Here is a 24,235-nt window from a genome sequence, read left to right as displayed (position 1 = left end):
TTGCATCACTGGTTCCTCGGTGTGATTGGAACACGTCTTTTCTTCTGCTGAGAGTATGGTGGCATAGAATATAGTGAATAGTGAATAAAAAGAAATCTCGGGCTGCATGCATACAAGTTTGCATAGAATCTGCACTGCGATGAGTGATGTTAGCTGGGTAATATGAGTCCCAATGTGAGCGGGGTTGGTTGCCATGTTTATGTTGGGGTTGTGCAAACCAACCCCGGTATAGACATGTGGTTAGTAATGTGGTAACACATGTATTAAAAATACATTCATAATGCATGTTATCACATTATTAACAAGACGCCTATACCAGGGCTGAATTTTGTTTTTCAGGATTTAATACCACTTTATTGTAAATTGCCCCACAGGATCAAAATTCTTTTTAGTCACATTTCTCAAAATTGTGTGCCTTAAATTTATTTAAACAAAAGAAATATAAAAGTGTACTGTATATTGATCATAAAAGCCATCTTGATTGTTCATGCTAACTTCTTTTTCCCAATTTGACAGCGTCCGTATTTATACGCAAATAAAGAATATCTGAACGTCATTTTTGTTTGCAGCCCTACTTAGCTGTGTTCAAACATAACATGATGACATTTCACCTCAGAAATTTTCTTTTGGGTGTGGCCCTTTTTTCTATGGGTATAGTCTGGGCCATATTTAGGCAGTTATAAAAAACCTTCTTAAAAAAAATGGTTTTCCCTGTTGTGTTTGTCTCATTACTGTTATCTTCCATCAAATGCTCTCACAAGTTTATATTTTATACATATACAGTGCTCATATAAACCATATTGTTTTCAAGTAAACTGTATTTCACCATAAGTATAATGCTTTAATGAACAGATTATACAAGCAGAGTGCATTCTAATATTTGTACAGGGATACAAGACAATGTGAAATATACAAAGGTTATTTTGCATTTATCTTGCTGTGGTAATGCACGTAAACAAGAGTGTCCCTTTAGGAAACCACTTTCCTTTATGGAAATTCATGATTAATAATCAATGTATGTTTTTTTGTTTTTTTTAAATCTCCCACCTTTTGTGGTGGTTTCACCATATAGAATATATTGTAACAACAGGGATTTGGTGAGGCTCAAACTTGGGTCTTTACTTTTCTAAGTAACAGCCACTGCATTAAGATGGATTCACCTTTAGCTGGGTGGTCAGGTCGGCGGTCTTGCGGACCGCATTGTCACTCTATTCTCCACTGTCCCCACAGTGTTCCCTCATGCTTGTATGCCACTTAACGGGCTGCCGTACCTGTGGGGCACCGCCCTGCCCATCGAGGCACCGCCTCCACTATTTCACTTCTAACACCAATGTAACGGCAGGGATCTGGCGAAGCTTGAACTCGTGTCCAGGGGGAGAAGAAGCTGCATTAACCGCTGCACAGAAGATTCATTCACCTTTAGCGGGGTGGTTAGGTTGGCACTCATGTGGACCACAATGCTACATACACTATTTTTTACCAACAAAGAGGAGCTTGGATTGACATAAAACAACCTAACATGCAAAAACACAACCTCCAGCACAAGTTCCCGGTTACGGCTGACAAACTGTGCGTCAAACTAGGCCCCTGTTCCCCCTTAATATCAGTGACGACTGTAATTACCTGCTTTTGCCCTCTGTTGTGTGGTTGAAGTAATTACAACAGTATTTACAGCGCACAACATATAACACACATGAAATTGGCTACAGCAATATTGACGGTACCTCGGTCAGGGCATATGGCAGCAGTAACAAAAAGTCAAACACAGTCGGCTAACCTTAGCCAACTTGATGCTGTTGGTTTAAAATGTGGAATTAAACAAGCTGAATTTTGCTAGCTAATTAGCAATATAATTAACAATAGCACACATTTAGTCATTTTCTTTTAGTATTGATGTATCTAGTGTTGGATTTGGCTGACATTTTTCTCTGATTGGTGCTGCTGCCCTCCAATGTCACTCTGGTCTGCCCTGTTAATAATATGCTCCTGTATCCGTACAATATGCCTACTGTTGAGAGTGTCATCATGGAATAGTATGGACAGGCAATGTATGTAATGATCAACACATAGAGGGATACAAGCAAAATTCAGAAATGGCAATACTCTTTCCCGAAAGGACCAGGTTCAATAAAAGCACTGTTCTAGCAGGTCAGTCGCCACCCTAACAAAAGAATAAAGATTAGTCAGACACTGTTAAATGAGGTGACTGTTACAACAAATCCAACATCAACAACACCCACATAAAAGAGTTACTGTTGACATTCGGCTTCATCGTTGGAATAATATACTGACAGACAACCAGCAAATATTTAATTTATGACAACGTGCCCTATTTAAACTAAAGTGAGGACATTAAACAGCCTGCCATGTGCAAACTGACGCAGTTCAGCACAACCATAGCCCCCCGCCATGTGCAGAGGCTTCCCACCTGGTGAGTTAACCAAAATCCAATGTAGCTGATCGGAGTATTATTAGGTAAAAACCGACAGCTGCATTAGCCTATTCGTAAGCACGGGGGCGCCAGTGTACAGAAACAAATTAATTCAAATCATAACATACTGTACAATTTAAACTAAGCAATCTGACCAGCAACTAATAACTAATAAATATTAAAAATCTCAGAGGGCCGAGAGGACTGTCGTAATTTCCCATACGTATGCACACACAGGCACTACATTTCAACTTTAACTTGTATACCTACCTATTGTGGCATCATTCTGCAGAATAGTGTCTTGAAAATTAACCCTTCACCATTACACACATAAATAGCTTGGTGTTCTGCAGGTGTTGATGTGTGTTTGAACTTGTATAAGCATTTTATGGTCACTGGTGTTTCTCAATCTCAGCACTGAGCTTGGCAGAACAGGTACAGGACTCAGGAAAACAACATATTCCATATATCACTTCACGTGCACACACACACACACACATGCACACATGCACATGCACACACACACACACACACACACACACACACACAGAGGGGAGGCACATGTGGGAGAGAGTACAGAGCAGAGCCACACACTTGTTTACAAACAAGTGTATCAGAATGCAGGCCAATGAGAGAAAACTCCAGTCATAGATAAGGTTTTCCTCAAATGATGAACTGTTCAGGATTAATTAATTGTGTTTTTGGCTGTTGAGATGTGCAATGTCACAACTCAAAGATTTTCAGTTTCAATGATCTTTTTAACTGCAATTCAAGTGCAGCTTTTAAAACAACAATTTTTCAATTGCAGTTTAAATGTAGTGTAGTTTAGAACCTATGCTTTTCATATATGTGCAACTTTTGTGCTTAATTTATTTTTCAAAAATGTATTTAAATATATTCATAATATAATGTTGAAAACATTACATTGTGTGTATATGTGTGTGAGAGAGAGAGACAGGGAGAGAGAGAGAGAGAGGGAGAAATCTTTTTTAGTGAAAAAAAAACCTTAAAACAGTAAGAAATCACTTATTTCAAAAACCCATAAGAATGTGCTATAAATGGTTTTGTGTGCATACCAGTATACTTTTCCTTACCATATAATGCAAATACAATGCAATTTCATATTTCTTTTTGCAACTTAACAGCAAGAGTCTGGACTTTCTGCATACCAAAAAGATAAAGATCTGTCTTTCCTAGGCTATGTTTCTAGAGATGATTTCATGAAAAAACCTGAAACCCTTTGTGACTAATGACTAAAAATAGAATGTAAAGAAAAACCCACACTGTAGCCTCATACGTTAGCATTTCTGAAGAGCTTCAACATAATTGTGACAAGCTCAACTAGCTTGACAAGTGTACTAAAGGAATTTCAAAACTTCCACTATGGACATTAATGGGTTGACTCAATCTGTGTGATACTATCTCTGTCAAATTAGAAAAGTACTGTAAGCTTCTCCTCTTATGTTTTTCAGCTCCTGTTTCATTTACGTTTCTGTGGTCAGTCTACTGACTCATTACTGTTACTCATTACTGTTGAAGGCAAATGCTAAATATGGTCAAATGAAAGACCATACTTCCATTGGTTTACAGTATAACACTGGGGAACAGCAAGCAAAATTTTGGGGGAAAAAAAACATTTTTTCCATGCCCTCCCCTCTTTTTTCTGCAATAAAAACGGAATATTTCAGTGACTCTGCTATCACGTCTACTCATTATTTCTTCTTACGGTCTGCATTTTCACACTTGAAACATTTTGTGTAAAAAGAGTTTAACAGTTATGTCGTGTATTTTTGGAATAGAGAAGCACATTAACCATACGGACGAAGAATGGTCATAACATTATTATAATATCATTAAATGTTTGTGTTTTTCACAAAGAAAAATGGAAATAATTGCATTTAGATTTTATAGCTCATACGGAAAAACTGAGGTAAGACTACTGTATTACATAACACGTTTATAATAATTTGCAAGTCAATAATAAATAATTATAATAATTAAATACATATTAAATTAATAAATAAATAATTTGCAAGTCATAAATTGTTGGCCATACATTTTACGCATTGCAATTAGCTACAGTACAATTCTACTTACCACTTTATAAAACGAGATGAATTCAAGCAAATCACCATGTTATCTTAGATCTACTCTCTGTAAAGTCATTTTAAGTCGTGTCAACATCCGAAATATTATTGGATACGTTTCCTTAAAGGTGATTGGTTGCGTGTCAGTACATCCTGCGATTTAAAGTGAGTGCGCATTGAAACAGTTGAGAGTGAGCAGAACAGAGTCTGTGGGATAGGCTGCGTTTGTTGTTGAAGCTGGTTTTGTGCTCGTATGGATGCATGAGACTTCATGAGTTGGAAGATTGTTGAGTACACAGAATGGCCGCTCTGTGTCCCAACGGTTTGTATAGCGCCTTTTCATAATGCTGTAGGGGAGAGTCGCCATAAATGTAACATTTTTTGGATTTTGGTCATTTACTCAAGAAAATATGTAGCCTAGCGCTATGAAATTTTGCATCAAGCAGCTATGACATATTTCCTGCACATACTAGTGTTAATCAAGGAAACTCATTTCTAGTGGTACCCTGAGACCAACCACATCCTCAGGTTATGAAGGCATTGGGGCATTTTTCATGAAAAACTGTGCGTAAACATTGACGCACAAGCAACTTTCTAACTTACCGTTGCTACAATGAGGAGGAATGCTGCTTTTGTTTGTTTCTTAACACTCAGGTAAGCTTTTAACAAGGCAAATAACCTACTATGCAGAACAATCTGGCGTGTGCTTATAAATTCCTGTGATCAGGTGGCTGTTTTTTCCATTCATCACTTGGAGCATCCAGCAGGTGATGCTATGTCAACGCAGCAAGCAAAGTAGCTGAATATATTTCAAATTAAACAGTGAACTAAATTAAAAAGTCAACACGTTCATGCGTAACATCAATTTATTTAATACATATGAAACATAAAATTACCACGGTCTCTCGAAAAGGGTACTACATGCAGATGGTTTTCAACACCGTCTTGTAAGTCGCAACCAAAAGCCAGACGAAACATGAGGACCTGCTCCCGAGGACAGCAACATCAAATCCTCTGAATTTGCATGAGCGCTTATATTTGCGTGGGTCAGTTCTCTAATATAAAGCCATTTGAACGACCATATATCGATAACAATCGCCAAATGTTCGCCAAATACTGCTTTTTAGTATAGCCGCGTTACGCCTTTGCTGTATTGTGGACACGCCCTAAACATTTGCATAAAACCAATGGGCTTTTTTGCGCAAGCACAACTCAATTTAAATCCAACGGATCCCGAAACCAAAATTCGTTTTTTATACATTAATGGCTGTAGACTTCATCAAATTTGAACGAGACATCCAAATTTTGACGATTAATTTTCCATAGACTAACATTCGTGGGAAATATGCTTAATTACAAATCAGGTTAATCTTTTAAAGTTTGATTATAAAACGGGATGTTTAGAACCTGGATGCTCACCGCGTTCAACAGTGATTGTAAATCTGATCTCATTAAAAACACGTTTTCAACGTACAAAAATGCCAAGTTACTCACACTTACAAAGCACTGTCGAAGCGAAGACATTCGATCTCCGCAAAATGGAAATATGAGGTCCTACACTTTACCAATTTATCATGGCAGAATCGAGGTGGTGCAAGAAGATTTGGCCATATGTAAACAATTAGGCTAGACGATATGCAGTTGTTTACATATATCCTAAAATTTTTAAAATTGTGTCATTTTAAATAAGATTTTGGTCTATTAATTATTGTGTCTGAATATAATAAATGCATTGTTTATTCGATGTTAGGTTCTGAATTGAGTAATTTCAGTAAACTGTAAAAGTTTGAAAATGTCACGTGTGGTTCAATATCACAGCAGTTTTAATGCAAGTTAATTAACTAATTTTAACTTCATATGGTCTATGTCTGTGCTCATCTACTTTTTCCATGCGTGTGGAAACTTGGTTGTAGTTTGCATTTGAGCAATAAAATAGAGCAGGGATGTATTGGCATCGGAATTGCCCCAGATGGCCAAACAAATATTGGTTATTGTTATGGGTGCCAGAATTTTTATATCATTCATTGCTAATTATAATGCTTTGAAATGCACCGTTAACATGATTCAGATCTCATGTGAAAATTTTATCTCCAAAACTGACCCCTTTGGATGCTACCAGTCCATTAAGTTATAGTAACAGGAGTACTGGAATAGAAATTCAGAGTGGGAAACTGTTTTCCAATAAATTTTTATATGTTTGTCTCTCACTACAGATTTCAAACCCATCGGCTGGCTCTGCAGGAAGAAACGATATTCATTGAAATGGAAACTATGCATCTCTATGATCTTTGTACTGATGACGTCCATGTGGATAAATCCCAAACTGTTAATGTCAATGCTAACTCCAGTTTCAGAATACAAAAAGCAAGACATAACACCTGTTAAGAACTCAAAACATTTAATGGTTTCTGCCTTCAAAGACCACAGAATAAATGGAAGCACTCGGATCATCAGCATCTTAAACAGAGGCCAGCTGCAGCCACTGTTTTGCATTTTTTGTTGTGGAAAAAATAATTATTCCACACCAGCAACAATAGATATGCACAGTGACCATTTTGGATTTCGCTATGTGACTACGGATGTGTTGTGTAGGAATAAACCAAAGAGTAATGCCATGTACGTCACACTCTCTCTGAAGCCAGACGTGCTGTACAACCTAACAGACTTCCTACCAATACAGAACCAGATACAGGAAGAGGAAGCATTTCCATATGAATTTACCATTTGCATCTCCAGCCTGTTTGGAAGCTATAACAATGTTCTGCAGTTTGTACAGACTATGGAAGTGTACAAGCTCCTGGGCATTCAGAGAGTGGTGATCTACAACACCAGCTGTGGTCCAGACCTTGAAAAGGTGCTGCATTACTACAGTGAGGAGGGTATACTGGAAATCGTACAATGGCCTATAGACCAATTCCTCATCCCCTCCAGAGGCTGGAACTTCAAAGAGCACGGGGGGGACATCCATTACTATGGTCAACTGACCACTCTTAATGAGTGCATCTACAGAAACATGTACAAGTCCAGGTATGTGCTGCTGAATGACATTGACGAGATCATCATGCCTTACCAACACGCAAACCTCCATCTGCTCCTGGAGGACCTCCAACAAGAGCACCCAAACGTGGGCGTTTTCATCATTGAGAACCACATCTTCCCTAAAACCCAGTTTGACAACAGCGGCCAATTCAACCGCACAGAGTGGAAGAAGGTGCCAGGGATCAACATCCTGGAACATGTTTACAGAGAGCCTGACAGGAAGAACGTTTTTAACCCAACCAAGATACTTGCCAACCCCAGACAGGTGGTGCAGACGTCTGTGCACTCAGTCCTAAAAAATTATGGACAGACCTTTAGGGTACCGCCAGATGTGTGCAGGATCGTGCATGTTCGAGTACCCCTACAAAGCAACCTCACAAAGGAACAACTGTTTGTGGACAAAAAGCTTTGGGAATTTGAAAAGCCTCTCCTGCCAAATGTTGATAATGTATTTAAAAAAACGGGATTCTTGAATTAAAATAGAGGTTCAGGCATACCCCTAACAGCAGGTGACATTTTTAGGATTACTCTAAATAAATTTCGAAATGGAAGACTGAAGATGCTATCAGTATCAGACACATAGATTTACAAAGGGGAACAAAGCGGCCTTGACTTAATCACAATTTCAGAATTACTATGTAGTATGCACGTTGGGACATTGACTTAATTACATGCATATTTCCTTGCACCCAATAGAGAACATCATTACCTTTTTTGGAAACAAGATGTAAGGCCAATACATAGAGGTGTTACGATTGTTCAGTGCTCCGAGAAAGAAAACTCCTCACTAATAACAACTTTGAGTTTATAACCATCTCGTCCTACCTCTTCTGTGCTGCATCTGAAGTCACCTGATCAATGGACCCCTCTGTGCAGAGTCTAACCCAGCCCACTGAACTTTGCTGTGATAATCGTAAAATTGTTAAATTGCTCTTTTGTGAACATCGAAAAATTGCGTACTTGTTAAATTGATACCATGTGAGTTTTGAAAGCAATTTGACAGTTAAGATGTCACGTGACTTGTTCTAGATGAAGTTTTCTTATGTGGTATTTAAGAAAATGATCTGAGATGCTCAGCGATGAGCATTGAGACACTGAGTACAGCTGAGGCCAAAACATGTTTGTCTTTTATGTTCACAAGTAAAGGGCTGAAAAGGAACAATGTTGCCAAGATGCTTTTGATGCAATACTTTTTGTTGGGCTCTTATATACATGAAAAGTTTATATAATATTTTTGTAGGCCAAATGTTGCCATTGCTATGATGTTGTTGCTCTCAATTTGTTAAACCCTGAAGTGACTGGGATCAGATCTGACCCAAGCTTTAATTTTATTGCTACCTCTTAGGTTATTTATTTGATCTGTCTGAAATTACTGGACTTTGTCAAGAAGTTGTCTTCTATAAATGAATATCATTGTTTTTTGTGTCTGTCTTAATTTGGACTTTTGGTGATAGATCGTCTGGGGCCATATCTGACTAAAAATCAACTAATTCTGCATATGTGACTTGATACAAGGAACATTTATTAGTATTCATGTTTCGGTGTGGACCAGATATCAAGTGTTACATAATCACAAATGGGGGAGGGGAACTCTATTCTGCAGATTTTACCACTCACTGTTGTTCACTGTTACCTATGTTGGAGTTACTCAGTAATAACCTCTTGTTACCAAAGTAGTTTCAATTTCACTAGACAGGTATAGCTGCAAGTGTTACCAGTATTTGCCACTTAAACAGTTTAATGGAACCTTACCTTGTTAATCAAACTCACTTCTATTAAGTATGTTCAGATAACTTCTGAATAAAATACAGTAAAACAAATTACTGTGCATGTGTAAAGATGAATTCCCTGCACTATATATCACATAATTTGAATAATTCAAATTTAAGACCTTGGTGCTTGCATACCAGGCAGCTAAGGGGTCAGCACCAGGGTACATCCAGAGGATCATCAGACCCTACACACCAGCCAGACCTCTCCATTCTGCCACCTCTGGACGCTTGGCACCTCCCCCTCTTCGCGTCTGTACTTCCCGCTCCCGTCTGCTGTCTGTCCTGGCCCCTCGCTGGTGGAATGACCTCCCCGTGGCGGTCAGAACAACAGAGAATCTTACCACCTTCAAGCGCAGACTGAAGATTCATCTCTTCAGGCTGCACCTCTCCCCACCCCTCCCTAGCCTATAGTTTAGCTCACTGTACCTAGTTAGGATAATATGATTACGTTAGTGTATTTGGCAGGATTGTTGTTTTTGTCTGATTAGGCAAACGTGATTCCAGTGCTAGTTTGTACTTGGTAGGATTCTTGTTTGCTGAACAGCTCACTCTACAGGGTTGGAGTCCTGATCGATGTGGTCACTTCTGGCACTACGATCCTTACTTCACTCTAGTGTTTCTTTTGCACCTCTACATCGTGAACCAATGCACTTGTTGTACGTCGTTCTGGATAAGAGCGTCTGCTAAATGCCTGTAATTTAATGTAATGTAATTATAGTAACAAATGTATTCATAGTATTCATTAATACATTGAAAGGAGTAGAGAGAGAGAAAGAAAATTTCAATAATGAAAAACAAAATGTGCACCCAGTATGGGCCTAACATAAATAGTAGGCATCACAAAACTTAAAATTACAAAAAGTATGAACGACTGAGGGACTCATTTAGCCCATTAGGTCCTACACTGTTGAGTGTGTATACAAAATGCCTCTTCTGTGGAACAGTTTTTTAACAATATCTCCGTCTCTAGATGACACAGACACTTTATCAATACCCCAAATATATTATATAAATACAAAACAGAACCATGATTGGCTTCTGCATAATGCCACGCAATCACGTAGTCCACATTCTTAGTGCGGATCGCAGACTTGCGTTTAGCAATTCTGATTTTAAGGGCCCTCTCAGTCTGACCAATGTAAATTTTAGAGCATATGCATTTCAACATGTATATTACATGGGTAGTACGGCAATTAATTCAATCTTTTATTTTGGACAATTGCGTAAATTGCGAGCGTGGATGGCAGAGATCACTGGAATTAGGGTTAGGGTTAGGGCAGTGAACAAAATGACTGCAGAGATAGAACCCTCTAGGGGGCGCTGATAATCAGGAGGGTTTGTCTTGGGGCTTCTCACAACACTGAACCACGTTGTCTTTTATGTTGCAAGCACTTCTGAACACACAAAGAGAGCATCGAGGAAAGAATTTTAAAAAATGGGATCACTCAGATTTAGCTGGATTAAGCTGGCTTGAAGCGTGTTGGGCATCTTCCCTTTTAAACAGTACATTTTATAGTGATAGTTTAAAATGACATAAGATGGATTTTAAATAATACATCTGACAGCTTTCCGGGGTGTTCACATTTCCATTTATTCTGGAAATGTGAACACACTTGAAAACTCTGGTAAGATATTTGCTGATATATTATTTAAAATATATCTGCAAATATCTTTCCAGTTTTCAGGTGTGTTCACATTCACAGAACAAATGAATCCGAGTTTCAGTATTTTAATCTCCTAAAGTACAATTCAGCTCAATATTACATCTGAATTTAACTAAAAATGATGTAACTGGGTAAGACTGGTCTATTATTTTGAATGAGACTTCTTTAATCTTAATGGTTAAGAGAATTTTTTGTGAGACAGTGGTTTCCCAATTGCTGTTATTCCAGTAGGGGGAGCTGCTAAAGCAGGGATTTGTGTATAACCCCTAAACAGCAGGATTGCACCAGAAGGGATTTCCACAAATGCTATTACAAACTGTTTAGGAGTTGTGGGTATTATGTAATGTTGAATAAATTCCTGGTAATTAAATTGTTGACTTCCTGTTACTGTTAAATTGCTGACCCACTGAAATGATATTGTTGAACCATTCTGGAAAAAAATAAAATTTGTTTTAGTGGAGTTTCTCCTTGTTATTCCATATAAAATATAAATTCCCTATAGCATAAGGACATGTTCATGAAAAGCTGAAAGGTAAATATGAATTGTATAATATTATAATGGCAAGCTAAAAGAAAGTGTAATCCTCCCACTTGAGAGAAGATGTGATTAGGCATCCAGTACTGAAGTTGGACATTTCAAAAATGGTTTTATCCATTTTGTTATAAATGTATTATTCAGTGTATAAAGATGAAGAAAATTAAGCCCTTCATTTTCATAGGCATTTCCATCAATATATAATGAGAGAGCAGCATATGTGATCCGTGAAATACCTTCTGCTTTAGTTATTAAAGTTGTACCTCTCAGAGATAGGTCCCTCAAAAACCATCGGTTGGGTTTTCTTTGGTTTAGTATTCTTTTTCTAAAATTTCATTTTAATCAATTGGCATTGAATTTTAGAAATTGCATAAATGATGCAGACTTTCACTACCACAAATTCATACTTATTTACATTCAAATGTAATCCTGAAGCCTTAGAGAAAGAGATAATGATATCAAGAGCATTAAAGACATGTGATGAATATTTTAAAGATTAGTGTGGTCTGCAAGCTAGCAAATGATGATTTTTTCCCCTGCTATTGTAATGCCTTCTAAAGAGCTTTTGTTCTGATTAGACAACAGTTGGGTGACGAGCAAGAACAGATATGGGCAGATCGGGTATCCTTGACGGATAACATTATTTGATATATATCCGTTTTTCATGAAGCTAGATTGAGACTCATCTATAACAGCATTCAATGCCAAATTGAAGCATTTTGCAAATGCAATTGCTAATATTTTATAATCATTGTTTATCAGGCAGATTGCATGCTAATTATCTATGAGTAATAGGTCCTTCTTAAAACCTTAACCTTAAGTAAATGTAGGAGGGAGAGATCCATTAGATATGCTTTTCAATGTAGACCTGCAATATAAATTAGGCAAAGCAAATTGCAAAGCAATTGCTTTATAAAATTATTATATAATTCCACCCTCCCCAGGGGATTTGTTTAGTTTTAAAGTCCAGGAAACTGAAACCTGTTAATTCTTTGATGATGTGTTGTTTCAATACTTTTTCCATTCACAAACAGCCAAGAAATGTTTTTAAATGATTCTTGCGAAAATAAATAAATAAATAAATAGACAAACAAACATAGAAAAGCCTGTGCTGAAATTGGCTTGCTTTTCCCCTTGGTTAATGCCAGGTCTTCAGTGGATGAGGTTAACAGGGTATTAGTCACATAATAAAAATCTTAAGTCCAGTGAAATCCTTTCTGCATAAGTAAATGATGCTCTTGTCACGTTTGTGCGAGTAAGGCAAGCTAAGTTGAAAATGCCTAAGCATTGCCCCTTCGCTGGATGTGGAGAAAGCAGTATACTGTAATATTACGATAATCCGCACACTGCAATATTACAATAATCTGCACAGTTAGTATATTTACCATTATTCTGCCAGAACGTGACACAGAAGATGTTGGATCAGCATCATGGATGAGGATGACTTCCCTCCCCTGCTTATTACACCAAGCAAATCCCCTCTAAGTAGAGAGAGGTAAGAATGGGTTGGGCCCCCCATGACATTTTCTCCACACTGTCACAACTTAGTAGCACCAGGCCTGACAAACTGGAGTGCATGATTCAAAAGAACAGAATTCAGATTGCGGATATAACGAGAAAACTCCAATCCTTTTGTAGAGAGATAAACACTATAAAAGAAAACCAGTTCATCCAGGTAGAGCAACTTTACAACAATGAAAAGAGTTGACAGTCTGGAGGCGTAAATCACCTAGAGAGCAATTCCAGGTACTGGAATCTCCGGTATCTGGAATCTCCTGCGAACAAAAAAAAAACAAAACCGAGGAATCACCATGTGCATTTGGAAGGGATCAGAATATGTCAGGCTCTTTTTAGGCTACCATACATTGCCTGGGTGGTAAGAGAGCAAATGGAGCCAGAAGTGCGATCCTCCAGTTCTCCTGTAATCACAGTCATAACATTGAACAAGCAATTCACACCTTGTGAAAACTGCACAATAAAAAATATATTTCAAAAAAAAAAAACATTTTAAAGCTAAATTCTGTGGCCCACAAATGGTTGTGGCCCTAAATGACCACATAGAGCATGCATAAGAGAGTCTGCTAAATGCATGTATTGTACTGTATTGTATTGCATGCCAGCAGCCATCTCTGTTTGTAAAAATGGCCTACAATTTGCAGAGGACCTGTGTAAAGGTGAAAAGGAAACCGCTTTATTTAACCTGTGATGAAGGGATCCTTATTGCTCCCAAAACTGAGCCATTGTAATTCAGAGGAATATGGTTGACATTAGGGTAGCCATTTATAAAGCAATGCAAAAGAATCAAAGGTGTGGACATAACAGGTAAAAATGCAAAAACATCATTCTCAACAGCTTGAGAAGTGCACCATCACCGTCAGGTGACATGATGCTTACACCTTAATGGGAGGGCCATTTAAATCACCAACCTAACCTGTTATGCCCTTTGCTCTTTATGCCATGCTGCTGTGTTATGCTGGCAACTGCAGCTATGCACGCTGGGCCAACTTTGCATACCTCTGTATTTATGCCGGTCAGAAAAGTTTAGCGCTCCCATCACCACCCCAGCATACACCTGTGGGCCCTGCATCTCACATGATCCCTGGGAGATGGGAAGGGGGGGAGAGGGGGCTGTAGTTATCACTCCCTGTCATTTTGGCTGGCTTGGGCAAACAGGGAGCGATAAGACGGCAAGCCTTGATGCCAAAGTTGCATTTGCATTAATGTTGTCTGACTGAGCAGTTTGCAGTTTCGAAAACAGACTTTGAGTTTCGCAAACAAGTTGCAAGTTGCAGCATGACGTGTCATGAATCTTTGATCTAAACTGGCCTATAAAACAATAAAAACATAAAACATGTTCCAACTGAGTTCAACTCATATTTCTACTTGAGATAAAGCTCAATACAGCTGTGATACAACTGCAATATAGCTAGAATTTTCCACTTTACACATCCATTCACATCGATTTTTTGATGTTTTTGCATTTTTACCTGTTATGTCCACACCTTTGATTCTTTTGCATTGCTTTATAAATGGCTACCCTAATGTCAACCATATTCCTCTGAATTACAATGGCTCAGTTTTGGGAGAAATAAGGATCACTACATCACAGGTTAAATAAAGCGGTTTCCTTTTTAATCTACTTTCCCACATGAAATAACTGTGAAGAATGTTACAAGTTACAACTGTGTTTACTGGTGGGACAAACAACAAACGTAGCTGCGTTAGGAACTGCGTGGGGGAGGGAAGCACATAGCAACCTTTTGTTGATGGAAAGACTCCAAGCAACATGACGTCAGCTAAAAGGAATGGAATTGTCTCCCACCATCAATGATGTTTCACTGCAAAAACCAAAAACGAAGTCAATCTTAACAAACATATTTTTTAAATCTTATTTTATTATTTTTAGGTAATAACACCAAATGATTGCCAATGAGGTAAGACAGTCTGATTTATATTGCAAGATTTGCCAATGGGGTATGAAAATTTCACTTGACAAGCAAAAAGCAGCTTAAAACAAGCTAATATTTTCTACTTGAGAGGAAAAAATGAGATTTTAAGTTTCATTACAAGATTGAAACACTTAAGACTACCTTCTTTGCTGTGTGACTAAACAAATTACCTTACACTCACCCTTCAAGTACGTCATGTGAGGACAACAGCATCAAAATATGATCACATGCTGATGGAAGGCAATATATGATAATGTTGCGTACCCTGAGCAGACAAGCATGGTAAGCATGAGTAAGTCAAAAGAATGTACATAAAGCCTACACAAACATGGTACTGACAGCAAACAGCCAACAGCCATATTCACCTCTCCAGTTACTGTAGTCAGCACCTTGCCTACGGGCGTAACCGAACACCCTCGGACCCCACCCAGCCCACAGGTTTCATCTGTACACCAGCTCAAGAGAAAACATGCTGTAACGCATTTATAAATGAGTACAAAAACATCATTAAATGCTGCTACAAAAATTTTGAAAAAGTCTTACTTATTACAAGTAATACAATGAAATATACAAAATTCAGAAAATACACATAGCGACTAAAAAAAACGAATTGAAGACAAAGAGCCTCAAGACATTACCAAACCTCCACAATGCACAATGGGAAAGGTGAAACACAATCACACACAAATACCCTGGATGTCAGTATGATTTTCTTACACTCCATGGCATAGTTTCCTTGTGAACGGGCACTATACTGTGAGATCCGCAGTTGACCTGATCCACTCAAGTCTCAAACATTGAAAAATCAGTCGTCTGTCACCATGATAGTCTCACCCAACCTATAACAAGGATGATGGAGCTGATAAGTATTAGGACAGTAATCAATCATAGAACAGCAACTGAAACCAAATGATCAAGAATTGTTTCAGCTGAAGATATTGCATTTGGGGCGGCACAGTGGTGCAGTGGGTAGTACTGTCGCCTCACGCCCCTCTGGGCCTTTCTGTGTGGAGTTTGCATGTTCTTCCCGTGTCCATGTGGGTTTCCTCCGGCTGCTAAATTGGTTTTCTCCCACAGTCCAAAGACATGGCAGGTAGGCTAATTGGAGACACTAAATTGCCCATAGGTATGCATGTGCGTCAGTGAATGATGAGTGAATGGTGTATGTGCCCTGTGACAGATTGGTGGTCTGTCCATGGTGTATTCCTGCCTCTCACTCAATGTACGCTGGGATAGGCTCCAGCACCCCCTACGACCCTGCCCAGGATAAGTGAGTATAAATAATGGATGGATGGATAGATAATGCATGCAATAATGTTGATACTTAAGCAATGGGTGTGGGTCTGAAAAGGTATGATGCTTTTAACATATCTGGCCTTAGACAATTCAATTTATTGTCATTATACCATTCCAGTATAACAAAAAGTCTTGTTCGCCAGTCTCTCTGGTGCAACGTAAAAGCACAAAGCTCCTCAAAGGATTTAAGACATGCAGGAGCAACTTTTTTAGGTTTATAACCTGACAAGCTCTTTTGCATTCATCATAATGTAGCCATGCCACATACTGTGTATCTCTACAACAGGAATAGAGAAAAGTCATCCTCAATGGAACAATAAGGGAAAACCGTGCAAATGCAAACATTTAACATATGGATATAAAATAAACTATATGCAGCAACATGTAATAGTTTCTTCTTCACCCACAGTTTTGAGGGAAAACCCCAAAAGGGTATGCTAGCTAATTTGCAATTTAGCGCCATCCAAACAATGGAATATTCAGATTAAGTTGAATTTACCCAAAACACTATTTTATTTTGAATAAATTGTACCCTGGAAAAAATAGCACACAGGAGCAAAAACATGACTATCATTCAGTTTATGACATAAGATGAAAAATGTAAATCATTAAAAAATTTAAAGCATTAAACACTTCAGTTTCAGAAATTTTCAGATATGTGAACATGCGCATGCGGTTTTCCCCTGTCGACTACAACTTTTGAGTCGCGTAGGCCTTACACCAAAACCGGTTTTTCACGTTGGCAGGGAACAGTTTTTCATGCGTATTAAGCCGCTTCGAATTCTATGTTATTTGCCACTCTCAAAACAAATGCACTTCAATAAAAAAAAATGTGCTGAAGCATTTCCTTTTAACATTGCCCGTTTAGCTAGATAAGACACATCAATTTCCTGAGACGTGTATACGATGGGCAACTGTGTCAGGCTGGCATAGCCTATTGAATTCAATAGGCTATGCCAGCGCGAAAACCAGGAGAATAAAATCTACAGCACTGCGCCACTTCGTTGAATTAGTTGCTTCGCGACTTAAAGGCACCCTTTTTACTGCTATTCTGGAGAGTCATTATATTATGATTCACATAAATTACCGTTAGAGTCGAAGCAAACAGAGATCCGTCTGGAACACACTCGCTATAGGCAATTACAGCCCCTTCCATTTGTCCATTAAACCCGCCCCACCTATGGGTGATCGACAGACCGGGGACCATGTACCACCTCTAGTACGCTATGAAATATTGTGACCACGCAGTTGTCTTCATTCACAACCTATGGACGCATACAAGCGAGTAATTAATAGGATAGTTGACTGCGCGCAATTTGCGGGAGTTCTTTTCAGAGAAACTCAAAAGCACGCAAACATCCATATTTGGCCACACCTCAGGTCTCAGTCATCTCTGAAGCTAAATGATCTGGGTGGAGTGTGACATCAGGCCTGGGTAACTGAAAAGGAAGCATCCGAGTCATCGCTTGAGAAAGATAACGTGTACCTCCGGTTCTAACCTGTTCATCATAACTATTTATTCGGCATTTGAGTTTCGTCCGTTTCTACAGAAGTCTGACGTATGGATGGAAATACTAACTTCCACACACTGGCTTCATGAGGTTTGTAGCAGTTGTTTGTCTACGCAAAATGGCAATATGCTCATGGTTTTACGTACTGAAATTAATTAGAATTAAATAATTATCATGTCAAATAATAGGCTAAACAAAAATAAGAGAACATCGTTGTTCCAAACGCTATAGCCGAACCTACGCAACTGTAGTGAACAGCGCGATATATGTAATTTATTCACTGCCGTGCGGTTTAGTGATGCCCTACGTATGTTTAAATCATGCAGTTGTTGTTTTTTTCCGTCGGGGATGAACATTTGAAACATGTCCTGTAAACTGAGTGAAACTAAAGGAGTTGCAAACCGAGATAAATTGCGGCACTGGCACTTATAGGAGCTTGAATATGACTTGTTCTTCCACTGGATTCTATTTCACTATTGTTCATATTATAAGTCTGTTTTTCCATACGCGGAAATTGGATTTAATAATTTTATAGTGAGTAGCCTAATGATCTGGAAATTTATATATACAAAAGACTTTACTGCAAAATGGCCAGATGCGATTAAATAGCAGGCTATATAGTTCTTTTCTTTTTAAGCCTAAATTTAGAATTGGATTTTGTTTCCGTAATACGATTCGAAAAGCAGTTGTCGAGCAGTCTATTTCAATAGGGCGCTTCAGAATAAAGTGCTCCGAATCGCCTGGTCATTCTGACAACAATTTCACATTTAGGAATTATAGGCAAATTGAGACTCCATTAAATGTAGACCCCTGATAATATATTTAATGCCCTTCATTGTCAGCCAGGACTACGTGCAAGTTGGAAACTTATCAAGGCGAACTGACTTTAAGACTTCCGGATTCCTACAAAATGATGAAGTTCATCAGGCTGGTAGACATACTTCTTTAACAATATCCAAACCTTGTTTTACAAGCCCCCTTAGTGTTATCAAGACAAACAGAAACAATTGAACTTTTATGTAGATAAAAAGTATCGAGTAGTTTTCATAGGCTACAGAAAAAACAATTAAAACAACTGCATTTTTATGTAGGCTATACTACTGAGTATTTCATTGAGTACATTCCTTAAATAGAACTGCAGTATTTGAATTTATACACTCTCAAAACAGATGTATTAAAACAACACAGTCTATGTGAAAGTCTCCCTTTGTGTTACAAATATACAATTTATGTGTTACAAAGTAGACTGACAGAAAAAGTGTTGAAAGTAACACAAAAGTAGCAACCTAAAACGTGTTGGATATTAACGCATACTTTTTGAGAGTGTAGGGACATGGTGTGAAATCGTATGTAAAGTACAGGTCATAAAAAAGGAAGTATGTATGCACAAATGGGAAATATCACGTAAGGTAAAGGATAGCTGGAAAGACATGGTATTGTACGGGTTAATATAATGTGACAGGGTAAAGCATTGTATGGGAACGGTTCATAGGCAAGTTGTGGTAAATGGAAAATTATTAAATTACAGCTTCACTTAACACTGAGAGGTCTAGGGCCTGTTTTCCCTCTGGTTTGTGCTTTTTTGCACATCCGGTCTTTCATATAATTTGGTTCAGTACAAAATTGTCCACTCTGTTATTTTATTGTAGATTCATGTTAGGAGACTGTAATATGGCACATGGACGGGGGGGAGAGGCAGAGATCGCGAGACGGCAGAGCAGCCAACGAGACCCAGTAGCGAGAAGTGCAGGCTCCCTGAACTTACAATTGAACTAGCATACAGCGCAAGAACAACCCACTTATTCTGTCTTTGAATGTTTCAAACACAACCTGGTGCCTCATTATCACTCGAACAAAGTATAAACACAACCCAAATACTTATCTCGTCATTCCTGAGCAAACAGAAAGACCGATGTGATTATTAGTCAAAATGTACATTTAGCAACCGAATATGGACCGATTGCCTCTTTATTCTTTTTCTTATATATGTGGACATGCATAGTCTCCATGCATCTCCATGGTTTTCCCCAGAATATTTCATTACTTCTATTACTCTGGATGTTTAGAGTACAAGTGAACGCATGCAAAACGATAGGCTTTATCACTCGAACGAAATATAAACAAAACCCAAGTACCTTTCTTCAAAAGACTCGAAAGAAATAGCGAGTGCGCTATTGTCTAGTCCTTACTTCGTACGCACTTCCTGTTTACACTATGTGATTGTAATTATACTAAATACATTTTTGCTAGACAGTATTGTTCAATAATTTTTATGTAGACTGGCACCTATATATATATATATATTTACTCCTGGGCAAAAAAAATCTCCTGAATATTTTTTCCGTTGAGTTCAACAGGAAAATTAATCAGGAGAAACAATGCTTGTAGTATCTGTACTATCTACTGCATATCTGGCAGCAGCACGGTGGTTTGAGGCTCATTTGGTACCTTGAACCCTTGATGACTGGATTTTCATACTGTATCAGCATACTTTACAGCTGAATCTAATCCCACCCCCCAATTCCCATAGAGATCCATTCAAATGCAAATAGTTTTTGTATCGTTTTTGTATCGCTTGTAGGACAACCTGAAAATAAGATATCCAGACTCTGATGATGTTGATAGGTCACAGACATCAGGAAGGAGCAAATGGCGGCACATGAGGTCTCAGGAGTGCATTTGTTTAATTCTTGCAAATTTTCTGACCAATGATTTGTTGTTAAGACCATTAAAAGCTTAATATTTTAACATAATGTCAAATACAGTAAAAGAGTCATGTTTTGTATTTGGTTGCATATCCTTTGCATGCCATGACTACCTGATGTCTGTGACCTATCAACATCATCAGAGTCTGGATATCTCATTGTCAGGTTGTCCTACAAGCGATACAAGAACTCTTTGCATTTGAATGGATCTCTATGGGAATTGGGGGGTGGGACTAGATTCAGCTGTAAATTATGATGATACAGTACGGAACACATTTGTTGGCTAAATGGCTTTAAGTCATCAAGGGTCCAAGGTATCAAATGAGCCTCAAACCACCATGCTGCTGCAAGATATGCAGTAGATACTACAAGCATTGTTTCTCCTGAATGTTTTTTCCATTGAGTTCAACAGGAAAATTAATCAGGAGAAACAATGCTTTAGTTACTAGCTGTAATTACTACATGGTGAAACCGAAATGTATAAGAATACCCTTTAATAAAAGCTCTGAGTCTGCACTTTGACCGCGTGTGAATTGTTTGATTACAAACAGAGAAAATAAAACATTAAATCAGAAAAAGCAGAAAAATGCAGCGAGTGGTTTTAATGTTGTGGCTGATTGGTATGTATATATATATATATTTGTGTGTGTGTGTGTGTGTGTGTGTGTGGAACTACAATCCAGCTTCCAAATGCGCAAAATTATATTGAACAGCCTTAGACAAAAGTGTGAGACGAACATAGCTGGCTCCTTTGTGTTGTAAATGATTAGTACTAAGATAGTTTGCATCAAACAAAGAAACACTTTGCTCCAGTTGGCTAATGGCTAGCAAAATCTCAGACTGGTTTAGCAACAAACCAGATGACTGTTTGTGTAGCCACAAGGCTTTGCTTCACAGCACAAATGAAAACAGGTTTCTACCTGAAACGAGAGCAAAGTTATTCAACATTAAATGCCATATCCCCCCTTTTCTGTCCTCGGGGACGAGGTAGACCTAAAGCGTTGAATGAACAAATTTTCATCTAGTGGCACATGTAAACGTGACTCGGGTTAAAAGATGATCTGAGGTTGAATGAAAAGAGCAATCTCAGGAAAATCTGTCCCCTATTCCACTCATCAGTTAGCTTATACAGAGACTGGGATATTGGATGTCTGACATAATTGAACACAGTTTCATGTAACATCACTTGTTTGTCTCCTGCTGCAGGTTTCAAAGACAACAGCTGGTTCTACATGGAGAAAAAAACTTCATTGAAATGGGCTTTATGCATTACAATCATCTTTGTATTCATGACTGTTGTGTGGATGAATCACAAACAGTATTTCAGCTCAAGTCCATATGTACGTGAAGAGATAATTAAAGATTATCATGAAATCCCAAAATATTCAAAACAGAAAAGTATAACCCCAATTAAGAACTCAAAACATTTAATGGTTTCTGCCTTCAAAGACCACAGAATAAATGGAAGAACTCGGATTATCAGCATCTTAAACAGAGACCAGCTGCAGCCACTGTTTTGCATTTTTCAATGTGGAAAAAATAATGATGTCACGCCAGCAGAAATAGATATGCACAGTGACCATTTTGGATTTCGCTATGTGACTACTGATGTGTTGTGTAAAAATGTACCAAACTGCAACGCCACACACGTCACACTCTCTCTGAAGCCAGACATGCTGTACAACCTCACAGACTTCCTACCAATACAGAACCAGATACAGGAAGAGGAAGCATTTCCATATGAATTTACCATTTGCATCTCCAACCTGTTTGGAAGCTATAACAATGTTCTGCAGTTTGTACAGACTATGGAAGTGTACAAGCTCCTGGGCATTCAGAGAGTGGTGATCTACAACACCAGCTGTGGTCCAGACCTTGAAAAGGTGCTGCATTACTACAGTGAGGAGGGTATACTGGAAATCGTAGAATGGCCTATAGACCAATTCCTCATCCCCTCCAGAGGCTGGAACTTCAAAGAGCACGGGGGGGACATGCATTACTATGGTCAACTGACCACTCTTAATGAGTGCATCTACAGAAACATGTACAGGTCCAAGTATGTGCTGCTGAATGACATTGACGAGATCATCATGCCTTACCAACACGCAAACCTACATCTGCTCCTGGAGGACCTCCAACACAAACACCCAGATGTGGGCATTTTCATCATTGAGAACCACATCTTCCCTAAAACCCAGTTTGACAACAGCGGCCGGTTCAACCGCACAGAGTGGAAGAAGGTGCCAGGAATCAACATCCTGGAACATGTTTACAGAGAGCCTGACAGGAAGAACGTTTTTAACCCAACCAAGATACTTGCCAACCCCAGACAGGTGGTGCAGACGTCTGTGCACTCAGTCCTAAAAAATTATGGACAGACCTTTAGGGTACCGCCAGATGTGTGCAGGATCGTGCATGTTCGAGTGCCCCTACAAGGAAGCCTCGCAAAGGAACAACTGTTTGTGGACAAAAAGCTTTGGGAATTTGAAAAGCCTCTCCTGCCAAATGTTGATAATGTATTGAACAAATCTGGGATCTTGAATTGAAGTGACAACAGGGTTTTAGATTGATGATCTGCAAATGTGAAGACAGTTTTAATTCTCTGTGCTTTTTATAGTGAACAAAGATTGTTCAATAGAGGTGGGGTGAATGAGAGGGCATGAAACTTTGAAATTTTGTAATTTTGTCTGGGTGTTGCTACCTGAATTCATGCAGAAGTTCATAGATCGGAGTATTTATCTTGCACAACTGTATCAGTTGTCCATCAGCCCATCCTTTTATTCACAAAGGATTCCTGGAGTCCTATCTTGAGGCTGAGACTTTCACACCTACAGCGGAATGGTAAACTCCTTGGTAAAATCGCAGACGCGGACAATGGACCATTTTGGTGGTGGGGGTTACTGGTATTTCTACTCTTGGTTTTTTATAAAAAGCTTTACATGAACTGCAGACAATCTTTTAAATAAGCTATCTTCCTATTCTTGTTCATTTTTTGAACTATGTGCTGGTATCACATTGCACTAAACTGTTCTGGCAGAAAAAGAATAACATACAAATCCTATGTTGTGTTCCTTTTTCTTTTAAATTCACTTTTATTCAAAAGTCCCTTCAGTGTTTTTGAGACACGGAGAGCAGATCAAGCACAAAAGAAAAGGTGTCATTTCTAATTTGTCTTTCAATATCTACTTTTTCCCACAGTGCCACAGGACTGCCGCCATGGGCTATGTGCTGCAAATTGTGGTCACTCACTCACTCACTCACGGATGACCTTTGTAGGCGCATGCGCAGGAGGTGCGCCGTGGGTCTGGAGGGTTTTGTGCTTGTTATGTAAATCAAAACAATTACTGTACTAATAACTAAATAAGCATTTAGTTTTCTGCACACTTGTACAGGAAGTCAGGCAGGATGTGGGACAGGCCTTAAAACCCTGTACAACTACAGTGCATAGAGGAAGCAGTAGGGAGGCCGTAGATACTTATGAAAACAAGTTATGCAAAAAACGGGCAAAACAAGCCTTAGATTAGAACTACTCAGTAAGCCAAGGAGGATAGGCTGCACTAGGAAGGTGAAAGCAGAGACAGTGGGGGTAGATTATAGCCTTCCTGCTGGTCTTTGTCATGACAGAACTTGAGAAGACCAAGGCAAAACCTCAAAAATCATACTTGTTTAGTCATGTGATTTTTCCAGAACTTGATAAGCAGCGCCATCAAAAAGAGCACTGTAAGCACTGCAACCACTTTAGCTTT

The 24,235-nt window shown here is 38.7% G+C and overlaps 2 protein-coding genes and 1 long non-coding RNA gene across 3 annotated transcripts; 2 read left to right on the top strand and 1 right to left on the bottom strand.

The window, feature by feature from the left end:
* The first annotated feature begins 4,708 nt into the window (after positions 1-4,708).
* LOC135265106 (glycosyltransferase family 92 protein F13G3.3-like) lies at positions 4,709-9,377 on the top strand. The gene is made up of 2 exons (XM_064354375.1): positions 4,709-4,840; positions 6,732-9,377. The coding sequence occupies exons 1-2, from the start codon at positions 4,819-4,821 to the stop codon at positions 8,033-8,035; spliced, it is 1,326 nt and encodes a 441-aa protein (XP_064210445.1). The 5' UTR covers positions 4,709-4,818; the 3' UTR covers positions 8,036-9,377.
* A 2,520-nt stretch (positions 9,378-11,897) lies between these two features.
* On the bottom strand, positions 11,898-17,462 carry LOC135265105 (uncharacterized). The gene is made up of 3 exons (XR_010332848.1): positions 15,159-17,462; positions 14,786-14,866; positions 11,898-13,303 (listed from the first exon to the last, which is right to left on the bottom strand). It is a non-coding gene; the product is annotated as an uncharacterized LOC135265105 (long non-coding RNA).
* Positions 17,463-17,628: 166 nt separating this feature from the next.
* On the top strand, positions 17,629-23,550 carry LOC135265104 (uncharacterized). Its single transcript, XM_064354374.1, has 2 exons — positions 17,629-17,874; positions 21,696-23,550. The coding sequence occupies exon 2, from the start codon at positions 21,722-21,724 to the stop codon at positions 23,033-23,035; it is 1,314 nt and encodes a 437-aa protein (XP_064210444.1). The 5' UTR covers positions 17,629-17,874; positions 21,696-21,721; the 3' UTR covers positions 23,036-23,550.
* The last annotated feature ends 685 nt before the right edge of the window (positions 23,551-24,235 follow it).

Source organism: Anguilla rostrata, chromosome 10, assembly GCF_018555375.3.
Source record: "Anguilla rostrata isolate EN2019 chromosome 10, ASM1855537v3, whole genome shotgun sequence".
Lineage (NCBI taxonomy): Eukaryota > Metazoa > Chordata > Actinopteri > Anguilliformes > Anguillidae > Anguilla > Anguilla rostrata.
Note: the sequence above shows the minus strand (reverse complement) of the source record. Positions and strands in the feature narration are given on the sequence as shown.